The sequence below is a fragment of the Cannabis sativa genome, chromosome 5 (genome assembly GCF_029168945.1).
Source record: "Cannabis sativa cultivar Pink pepper isolate KNU-18-1 chromosome 5, ASM2916894v1, whole genome shotgun sequence".
Lineage (NCBI taxonomy): Eukaryota > Viridiplantae > Streptophyta > Magnoliopsida > Rosales > Cannabaceae > Cannabis > Cannabis sativa.
In genome coordinates this window covers 36,104,561-36,116,795 of record NC_083605.1, presented here as the reverse complement: position 1 = coordinate 36,116,795, position 12,235 = coordinate 36,104,561, and the positions used below count along the sequence as shown (strand labels likewise).

General features: G+C 36.6%; 1 protein-coding gene across 1 annotated transcript; it reads right to left on the bottom strand.

Moving 5' to 3' along the window:
* Positions 1-273: 273 nt before the first annotated feature.
* On the bottom strand, positions 274-3,213 carry LOC115696388 (uncharacterized). Its single transcript, XM_061115642.1, has 4 exons — positions 3,136-3,213; positions 1,695-1,856; positions 1,201-1,571; positions 274-1,108 (listed from the first exon to the last, which is right to left on the bottom strand). Exons 3-4 carry the CDS (start codon positions 1,561-1,563, stop codon positions 632-634), a joined length of 840 nt encoding a protein of 279 aa, XP_060971625.1. The 5' UTR covers positions 1,564-1,571; positions 1,695-1,856; positions 3,136-3,213; the 3' UTR covers positions 274-631.
* Between the last annotated feature and the right edge of the window lie 9,022 nt (positions 3,214-12,235).

Here is a 12,235-nt window from a genome sequence, read left to right as displayed (position 1 = left end):
ACACTTAAACCCCAAACTATTGTTCTGTTCTCTTTGCATTTGTTTTCTTTATCGGTCTTACGAGACCCACTCTTCTCAACGCACTATTGCTAACAAATATTCATGCAGGGAGACAGAACTACATTTGGGCTTGATCCCTGGAAAGGGTATGTAGGCAGCTCTACGGAGTGCAGCCCCCTATCATAACCATTTTTTTTTCCATTTTAGGATAATGTGTCATTCAAGCTATTTGACATACAACATCCATTTGATAGTTTCATTTGACAACCCACCGAACGAAAATAAATTCAAGACAATATTCTACTGAAGTAGAAGCACAACGCATACAACGAACCACATAGTCCAAACATCATTCTGAACTACTAAGTCTAAATCTAACTCAGCTGACCTACATTTAGACTAAGGGGAAAATAGGGTACCAGACCCATACAAGTCAGCCAAACCAGTTACTACAACAAATACATAGCGCATACAACAAACATCATTCCAAAATACTAAGTCTAAGTCCAATTTGGCTGACCTACATTTAGACTAAGGGGAAAATGGGGCACCAGACCCATGCAAGTCAGCCAACCAGACAAAAGTTCATATTACAACATTAAAAACATAAAACACTTGACATATAGTTAACTCAAGAAAGATGTGAGTCATCCACCGGGAGATCGTTCGTAGTCATCTCTTCAAACGAGTTAGCCAGTTGGCTAGTTCGAGCGTCTTCCTCGGCCCTCATCCGCAGCAATTCTTCATAGTCAGCAATGTACTGGGGTATGTCCCAAGACTCGGCCTTGTTGTCTCGATACTCCATCGCCATCTTTCCACGACACTGGATCTCAGCCTCCAGTCCAATTTCTGCTAACCGACCTTCCAACATGTCCACACGAGCTTGGGCAGTAGCAAGATCAGCCAAGGCAGACTTCAAACGATTAGAATCTTGCTCCTTAGCATCAAGTTGAGTTCGTAACTCTTCTCTGACACGGTCAAGCTCTTTCTTGCAGCTCTTTAGCTCCTTAATCTCCCCGCGCAAAGTATCACGCTCAGTCCTCATGTCCTTCATTTGCTCCTTCATGTTCTTAATCTTATCCAAGGCGTACATAAGTCCTTGCATACCCTGTCATGCAATATAAAGTACCATAATAGTCAGACACAATAATATCGCGAGTTTGTCCACACATAAATTGTAACATGGGAATGCATGCATACCTGAAAGGAGCGAGAGATGGACAACTCCATGGAAGCTATTTCTCCGATGTTCTCAAAACGAGCTCGATCCTCTGGAAATAATAGCTTACTGGCCTCACCAAGGTGTAGGCCAAACTCAGAATGTGCAGCCGCTGAAGATGGAAAAGAAAGATCAACTGTATTACTCAACCAATCGGTCGACTCAACCGGAGACGGTCTCTTGTTATTCTTCTTCTGAGCCCTCGCAGAAGGACAAGAAGGAGCAGCAGTAGTAACAGCCTCCTTCTCAACACTAGGAGTCGTCCTAGTCTTCTGTTTGCGTGAGCGTAAACGTTCCATAGCACCGTCACCAGCCAGAGGAAGAGTGAAAGAAGATTGGGCCATGAATCGATCTGCAAAATCTCGTCCGTCTGATGTCAATTCAGGTAGAAATAAAGGTTCGCATCCCAAAATCTCCAAACTTCTTTGGAGTATAGTAACTTGAGACTTAGCACGATTCTTAGGATGAGATATACCTTCGGGTTGACGGGGAACGTGATCCCACAAAGTGCTGTCTCGAAGAGAAGAATCAGACAATAGAACGTTCCAATAGCGCTCCTCCTCCGCAATTCGAAGAACTTGATCAACTCTCCCTGGCGCCTGCCCACACACCCAACTAAATGGAAGGCCAATCCTACCTACAAAGAAGACAAATCAACCAGTTAGGCATGCATCAATAAACCATAACAAATAAGGGCGTAATTCAACACCAAAACTATGACACTCACTAGCAGGAGACCACGAATGGGGAATCCCACGATCAACCGATAATCCTAGAGCATCAAAAGGAACAAAGAAAAAATCCTCCTTCCATCGCTTAGCTTCTTTAATGCCAAGAATCAAATGGTCACTACCGTTTCTAACGGTAAGTTGGTACCTACCTTTATCATGTGGATGCTCTTTCAAGTAGTAGACGTACAAGACTTCAGCAACCGTAAATGTAATGTTATGCCTTTCGGTCAACACTTCTATGGCCATAAGAACACGCCAAGCATTTGGCATTAGCTGACTGGGAGAGATACCATGATAGGAGCATAGTTCAGACATCAATCTAGGGAGAGGAAATCTGAAACCATACTTAAATGGAAGCTTGTACAAACATGTCCAACCCGGTATCTTCCAGTCAGCCCGTTCCCCGCTAGCCGGAGCATACAAACTAATGTGTATGGGAATATTATAACGACGACGAATTTTCGGCAAGTCATTCAAGGTTATTACTGACCTAAGATTAACACCCGAAAGTATATCGCCCGACTCAGTATCACTCCTAGGGCGATCAGTATCTACTCCAACCCCAGACGCATAGCAATAGACATCTGTATCCTCACACCCGTCATCCAACACATAACCTACCACCCCAGTAGGAATATTCGAAGGATCATCAGACGAACTGGTCGTCTTATTAGACGAAGTGGCACAACTACCATGGTTGCTCATAGACATAGCAAAAACCCCACCTAGAACAAAGATACTGGACTAAGAGCGAGTTCACCAAAAATATAATCATATACAAAGCAAAACACCGGCTAGACAGAATAAAAAGATATGTATATATACATATATCAAAGCTCAAGTGGCAAAAAAAAAATAACTAGACATAAAAATAGACGCCATAATAATGCTCACCAACTGGGCATACGTGTTCTAAATAGACCACCAGTTATGGTCATTTAATTAACTAAAGGAAGACAATATTCCAGCTAGCCAGACAGTCATTATTCAAATCACACTTACTACTATGTAAAGACAAACAGTAAAAATGTAGATTTTTACTACCCATGAAGATCAAACACAAACACAAATATACAACAAGTAAAATATATTTACTCATCTACATCACAAAAATAAATATGAACATGTACAAGAACATGAAGAACATAACAAGAACATTCAAGGGAGAAGGTTTAGAAAACTTACCTCTTGAAAGCCTCCTTCTAAAACTCCAAGTCTCACTTCACCAAGAGCTCCAACAAATGTGAGCAAGAGTGAAAGTAACTCTCTATATTTATAACCAAAGAGGAGCATTGGATGAGTGACAAGTGTCTCCCATCCCATCTGATCATCACATAAAAAATATATATATTGGAGTATATACGGACATCACAAATATTACTGATATATGCATATGTCTATCTCCCTTGTAAACTGTAGAGGTATCATCAAATAAGACGGACAAGTTGTCTACTCATCTGTGAAATAGACATATGATACACAAGAGTAATATATCATGGAGATAGACATGATAATAATCTACTACAATGATAATATAGGTTTAGTACTTTTCAGTGGACAAGTATGCAATAAGGAGTACTATATACATATGCCTATCTCACAAAGCTGTCAATCTATCAATCTCGTAAAACAAGAACCATCAATATATGTTAGCACATATATATATTACCATTAATATATGTCACCGCATGTCAATCTTGACATCTCACAAAGCTATAACCATCAATATATGTCAGTACATATATATGTATATTACTATCAATATATGTCAGCACATATATATTATCATCAATATATGTCAACACATTTCTATCTCATAAAGCTATGAATTGGCTATCTCACATTGGTATTAATAAGTACCAGTTAGGCGTGTATCAAAAGAGCTCGTGGGTACCGCTGATCCTCACTTAATGTCCATCTCCTCACAACACTTAATGTATGTCTGTCTACCCCCTTCTATTATTTATATATATGTCTACCTCCTCCCATTATCTACATACATGCCTATATATTATGTCCGTCTACCCCCTTCTATTATTTATATATATGTCTACCTCCTCCCATTATCTACATACATGCCTATATATTATGTCCGTCTACATCCTTCCATTATTTATATACACGTTTATCTCCTCCCATTATCTACATACATGCCTATATATTATGTCTGTCTACCTCCTTCCATTATTTATATACATGTCTTTCTCCTCCCACTATCTACATACATGCCTATATATTATGTCTGTCTACCTCCTTCCATTATTTATATACATGTCTTTCTCCTCCCATTATCTACATACATGCCTATATATTATGTCTGTCTACCTCCTTCCATAATTTATATATATGTCTATCTCCTCCCATTATCTACATACATGCCTATATATTATGTCTGTCTACCTCCTCTCATTCATATATATATATATATATATATCCATCTCCCTACAATATATATGCATATAAATGTCTATTTACTTACACCTCATACACATGTACGTCTATCTACTCTCATCTCATATTTTGAGATAGACAGCCAAATATTTTTTATTTGACCCAACAAGACGACTTGGTCTAGTTAAGAATCTCTTTGAAGAACTAATTGATCACACAAAAATTATTGGCCAAGGTAGCCACATACACGCATGCGACAAGGACTACCCAACCACCATGCTCGAACCGTTCAGACTACTTTCTTGTCTCAAACAGCAAGACAAGCGTACAACGCTTACTTAGACAAAACTCTTGGCCAACACCTAATTCGGTATTAATAACTCTCCAACTAAAATAAATTCTAGCTAGAGAGTGAGGGACAAACTGTAGAGGTAATCATTGCCTTTTGATTTACCAACAAATCTTCATAGATAATCAATGCTTCTTTTTTGTTGCATTTAGGGTAATCATTTTATCATGGCACCAAATGTTTTTGCTCTGCAGCTTGTATGTTTTTCTACTAGCCTTATCTTATACAAGACTCAAGATATGAAGTTTACTTGTTTTGCATGTTCATATTAGGGTAGATTTTTATTTGATTTTTTTTTTCCTAAGTTGTGACTTGTATGCAGTCTTTCTCTCCCCCAACTCTTAGTACCCGAGGCAAGTCTTCTCTATAGTCGCTATTTGAATCTCAATGAGTTCTTTGTAGAAGATATTCTTTGGGTCGATGATGCTGAAGCTCTACACAATGCAACAAGCCACATTGAAGGATGTAAAGTTGTTGGTATTGATTATGAATGGAAACCGAATTATGTAAAAGGCAGCGAACCCAACAAGGTAACTATGTCAATTTTGTGCAATTCATGTTGTATCTCTTATTGCCTTTTGATTTACCAACAAATCTTCATAGATAATCAATGCTTCTTTTTGTTGCATTTAGGGAAATTATTTTATCTTTATATTCTACCTTTTGTATAGCCAAAGTGAGGACCAAGTAAAACTATCCTATTGTTCCTATGTTATGTTCATATAATAAACTATTTTTCTTTATCTTATTTCAGGTTTCTATTATGCAAATTGCTTCTTATTTCAGGTCTTGCAAAAGAAAATTAAAACCCAACTATTAAGAGTATCCTTATTTTTCTTTTTTACAACTTTTACATGTGTTATCTTCACCTATCAACAATTTAATTTACAAATTAAATTTTAGTATTTTTTTATTCAACTCAAATTTAAATTCTGTATGCTTTATTTTTTGAACATTGATTTTTGGTTTAGTTTTGGATTAACTTAAGATCAAATTGCAATTAGATTATCAAAATTTCTTAAACTTTCATATATTGTATTTAGTATTTACTTTTAATTATTAACAACATTATTTACATTAATTGAATATACATATTAATGATCTCAATTACAATAATTAATAATATTTTTTTAATTATTTATTGTATTATTTTTAAATAAAACAAGACACACCTAACATAAAACTTATATATGTGCCTTGCACGTAGCATTTTACTAGTATATATATATATATATATATATTTCTAATTTTGAAGTTTGTAAAAAAAAAAATAACTACTGCCACTTTTTTTACATTTTATTTGTGGACATTCAAAAAAACTAGTTTTTGTTGTCAAGAAGTTAAGCAATAATATTTCCAATTTTTATTATTATGAGATCATTTATATTTTTCATTATGGATTGTTTGGGTCAAAAGTTATTGTTATTATTTTTCTGATCTCTTGATCTTCTTTTTTCTTTTTTTGGAGTTTTGCTGTCAATTTTGTATAAAATTTTGCTGCCTTGATTCTCTTGATTTCAAATTAAAGTATTTTATTGTATGATAAAATGTCTAACTAATTTATTTTTGTAGGTTAATTATATTATGTTGATTTATTGATAAATGAATGTATGTAATTGGTCAAAAGTTTGTTTATTATTGTCTTGTTCAGTTTAATTCTTAGATAATGATGTAGATACTACTAAACAAAACAAGTACCTGATTTTTATTTACTTACTTTATTTTTTCCTTTGGATATAGAGTAAATTAACAATGACCTCTATATATGGTACTCTTCTAGGTTAAGCATGTGGAAATTGTAGTGCAATAATGACAGATTGTGATATGAAATTATGTGATGAGCTTCTTGCATTCTTGATAAGGAAAGTCACATATATTTATACAATATTTGTGTACTTATTTTTTCTCAATGCTTAATGATAGTTTTGGTGGGACTTTTATCATGATCATTTTTGTTTTGACTATTCAATTTGGTGTGATGTTTCTATTACAGTTGAAGAATTATGGTGCAGGAAATGGTTCATGAGTTCAAAAAATATTCAGAGAGAAAGGCTCAATAGACATACTAAATTAATTGAACTTTTTTACTGCTGAAACATTTTCTAAGCATGTTAGAACGACTATTTGAATGTAAAAATAAAAATTGAACAAATCAGCATATTTTATCACTTGTTAAATAAAATTGAATATATATGACTAAGAATACGTGCAATGCGCACGTAACTTTCGCCTAGTATGATATAAGTGTATGAATAAGAAAATATAAGATATTTATGTCACACATATTTTTATAATATATGGGGTAAATATGCATAAGTACTAAAAGTTTTAAGTTTGTAAGCGGCATAAACTTAATATTTATTTTTAGCGGTATAAGTACCTAAAGTTTGTAAAACTATAATTTTTTTCTAATTTTGTCAGTACTGACTCTGTTATTATTTTAAATAGGGCACACATAAGACCCGAATTCGAAATCATTGGGTCTAAATAGAAACATATAGTATCAGTTACTTCGAAATATTTTTTTTAATAAATTCAAAACGAAATCTGTACTTACGAAACTAGAAGAAAATTACAGTTTTAGAAAAATTGGGTATCTATGTCGCTAAAAATAAACATTGAGTTTATGCTGCTTGCAAACTTAAACTTTTGGGTACTTATGCCGCTATTAACCCTATATTATACTTATATTATATTATTAATCAAAAATAATATTTTATTTAATTACATGCTTATAATAAGAATTTAAAAATTGACCTAAATTAGATTTTGAGTAAGATTGATAAATCTTAGCTATATTCAAAATTAATTAGTCTATTATTTTAATTAAATAAATAATTAACTTAAAACTGAGAGCTTATATAAAAAAAAATGAACAAATATAGAATGTAGTTACATGTCTATTTAAAGAAAATAAGATTTGGGTCGGGTTGAGTACTTAGTGATATGTAAATAAAAAATTCAAAAGTTAAAGCCATTTATTCAGTTGTGTTTCCAATAGTTGTGTTTCCAATGTAAGAAAAATTCTAAATTTTTATATACTTATGTAATCATTTTAGAAATATATTTTAAGTCGCTAATTAATATAATGTAAAATAAGTTCCAATAGTAATTTGTACTACACTAGAAATCATAGTCGAGGTTACATATTCATAATACCACATATAGCGTAGATAATTCTTGATCGAAATAATCCTCATCCTCATCATCATGCTCATCCTCCTTCTGGTCAACATGATTCAACACTTGATCATCATTATCATCACCATGCTCTTCCTCCTCCTTCTCATGATCATGATCAAGCAATTGATCATTATTACTTGTGGACGAAGATGGTGGCTGATGTACTTCAGGATCAGCCTGACTGGGGAAAGAGGCGGTAACAGGTCTTCTGTTAAGTACTTGTTCCCATGCGTGAGCAATACGTAGATCAAGCAAACCGTTGTTAGGGATCATGATCCTGTTATCCACGGTCAAGGTCATAGAGACATCACGACGGTGACGAGAGCGGTGTATGTGAAGGAGAATACTGATGAGGGTGAGGGGCAACGAGACCATGGTGACCATGGTGTCGAAGCTTACCGCCATCTTTAACTGGGACATGTTAGGAAGGTTGGGGTTGCTCCAGTACATGTTAACCAAGGGGAAGGGGATCAGTTCGCCTGAAAACATGGAGGTAATGAGTGTGTTGATGGAAGGTGAGGTCTCTTGGAATAGGTGATCAATTTGGTGTTGGAATCGGTGAGTGGAGTTGTATGAGATGAAGGTGTCGCTGTGATCGGTATCTGAATAGTACATTTGGATCACTTTCAACTCCACCTTCATTAATGGTGATGGTGATGGATTATTTTCTTCAAAACCACTATTAAATTTTGCGTAAATAAAAACTTGAGAGAATGGTTGATTATCCATATTTACTACGTGTGTGTTATCTCTCGTAATATAGGTTTCTTAAATATTCGTTCTTAATTAGTGTATCCCTACCTATATATATATAGGGCAGATGATAGAATAATATTAATTCTAATTTTATTAGGAATATGATTATTCCAATTGATCCATATTATAATCGGAATATGTTTGATTAAAAAAAAGATATTATTTATTATATAAAATATAATTTTCAAACTTTTTTTAATGAGGTTGAGTAATTATCATATTAATTCCTAACCAAATTAGAATTATATATGAGCAATTTAATAATCTATATATTCGTATAGATAAATAATCTTTATAATTAAGTACTCACACTACCCACCCATAGCTAGTCATAGCAGTTCTCGATCGGACGTAGGTACGTATAAGACTATAATCAATTAAAGTATGGGTACTAAACTAAACTCTAAAGTTTTGGTATACATGGAAATAACTGTGGAGGCAGACCCAGATGTGTATGATTATAATGATGATTTACTCACGATAGAGTTCAACACCATCCAGAAGTACCATTACCATAATAATCATCACACTGTCGTTAACCACAATTCCACTGTCCATTTTGTATACCCCATAGATGAATTATATGAATCAACAGAGGAGTCATTACTGGCACTAGTTTGCAAAATGTTCTCAACTGTGGAAATCCCATTCACCTTGGATAACATGTATTTTAAAAAACAAGATCAGCGCTGTCGACCCATGATAAAACGTGTTTGGTTTGACAAGATGGCGAGGATGGTCTCTGAGTCCATCAACAGTGTGGTTCAGACCAAGTTGAAGTACGGTGATGGACAGAGTCTCACTCTACGACTGGCTGTGGAGAAACTTGTCCATATCCCTAAGCTTCGTTTGGAAAATAAAAATCATGATCATCAGCAACATTTATTGGTTCAGAGCTCTTATTTGGAGCAACTCCACCGACGTATAAAGATGCTGAGTTCTATGAACAATGTTGGCGATGATCATAATAATGATGTCGTTGCTACTGTTGCGGATGATGTTGATACTAATGACGATGATTTGTTTAATAACGAGTTAAAGACTTTTGCTGGAATCGACCTTGGCTTTCTAGAAGACTAATCATGATTTCTTCTTTATTTATTAAAACAACTTGGAAACTAATGGGGTTGTATTTTAATATCTACATCAGGGTTGCCAAAGATGAATATTTCATAGAGATATTGAGGCCTCTAACATACTACTCACCCAAGATTACGAGGCTCAGGTACTTTCATTTCATTATCTCACCCATTCAAATCCAATCCAATGCAAAACCCTCTAAGTAAATTCATTTGTTTTTTTAAATTGATTTTGTTGTTGTATAGTAATAATTAATGCAGATTTTTTATTTTGGACTTCTAAATGTCTTACTGGAAAAATAGACTCACCATATTGTTTTCCCAATTGAAGGCACATTCGGGTTTGCAAACACTTTTTATTACTACCCTTTCTTTCTTCAATTAATTTGTTTTGTTCTATAAATTATTTAGTTTATGGATTTGTTCTTTTTTCAAATGGTTTTAAATATTTGGCACCAGGATACTTCATGCATGGAATTAAAGATGAGAAGTAAATGTCTTTGCTTATGGAGTTTTACTGCTCGAGCTCATAACTGGTCGTCAAGCAGTAGATTCAACCCAACAAAGTTTTGTGATCTATGTAAGAATTTATGACTCTTATTATCTGTAGAGGTAAAAATTTGCTTAATATTTATCATATTTTTGAGAAGTCCAATATGCAAGTCAGACGAGCCCATCAATAATGGATCCAACAATATTGGGCCCAATAAGACAGTCAGACGGACTCGCTAGGCCTTGAAATAGACTAACGAGTGAGCCTATGGGCCACAAGCCGGATCGTCCCGCAACCGGGTTTGAGCCCGGCCAGTCAGCCAAACGGGTGAAATCAAGTTAATATGGAACCAGTCAAGAAGACGGTTACTACTCCCTAATAATTAGGGAAGTAACCAATTTGAACGAGTCCAACGGGTGACGTGGACAGAGGGCAACAGCACTGAGAACACACGATAAAAGGAACCATACGATAGACGCTGGAGAGAACACATTCGATACTCACACTACTCACTGACTCAAGCAGACAGTCGTTTTTTCTAAGCTTTTCTCTTAAGCCTCACCATCGGAGTTACTCTTTTAGTCCGTCTGTCCGCTTGTCCACTCATCCGTCCGGCTACCATTTATATTACATTTATTTTCCATTATTATAATTTTTTACTATAATCGTACTGACTTGAGCGTCGGAGTCCCTTTGGCTGACACCCCACCGGTGCTCCCAATTGAACTTTTGTCTCTCTCTTTGTTCTTGACAGGTTGCTGGTGCCCAAATTCCGTATTGTAGATTTCACCCTCTACAATTTGGCGCCGTCTGTGGGAACCTAGCAATCGTTCATTCGACAAAGACTCCAAAGGTTCACCTTGAACACCATGGCCGACGTAACTGAGACTCCAGACCTAGCTTCCCAGATCGCTATCCTCACTGCCGAGGCAGCCAAGGAGCGAGAGCAAGCAGCCAAAGATCGAGAGCAAGCGGCTAAAGACCGTGAGCAACTAGAAAAGCTGCAAGCTGAAAACGCAGACCTGTTGGTGAGGATGGAGACCTTGTCATCCCAGAACATGACCGACCCTCCGCCACCTCCATCCCGCTTTCGAGTTCCAATCAGTCCGATGCAGTCCTTGGGGAGCCTCACTCCCAACTCCTCTATTGGCGGATCGAGTCAGATGGATCCGCCAGCCTTGGTAAGGAACCAACAAACTCCAACCATTGTCACTAATACACCAAACTCTTCTATTAATGCAGGTGGACAGGTAACCTTAACGACACCAGAAGCCCAGACAATTTCAGACAATGGGCAGACAGCTCAAGGGGTTAACCTCCCCTCCTCCGGTGATGGTAGACAGCCCACCACCTTGGAGCAACAGGTTACAACAACTGAGGCAGCCCGCCAGACGGTTAGCGCATCCCCAATTGCAGATCCGGGTTTGGCCCGCAAGCTAGCCGAGATGGAAGCCCTCATTCAGCGTATCCCTGGAATGCCTGCTCCTATCAAGAAGAGTGCCGCAAGCTGCTACGCCGACTCACCATTTGTCGATGAGATAGCTTTAGTGGAGATGCCTAAGAAATTTAGCTTCCCCAACATGAAGATGTTCGACGGGACATCTGACCCAGACGACCACATCGCCCAATATCGACAAAGGATGTTCACCGTTGCCATTCCACGTGACATGAGGGAAGCATGCATGTGTAAGGGGTTTGGTTCGAGTCTAATCGGACCAGCCCTCCAGTGGTATACTAATTTGCCTAATAATTCTATTAAAACTTTTGCACAACTCACTGATACTTTTGTTGAGCGGTTGCCGGTGCGGGGAAATTAGAGAAGCAATCAGAAGACCTTTACGTCATCGTCCAACGACGTGGGGAAGCACTGAGAGATTACGTGGGACGCTTCAATAAAGAAAAAGTGTCTATCACCAATTGTAACCAACACACAGCCATCTCAGCTTTCCGCAAAGGACTTCGCTACGACTCAGATTTATACAAAGAACTCACCAAGTACCCATGTAAGACTATGGAAGACGTCCTCGCCAAGGC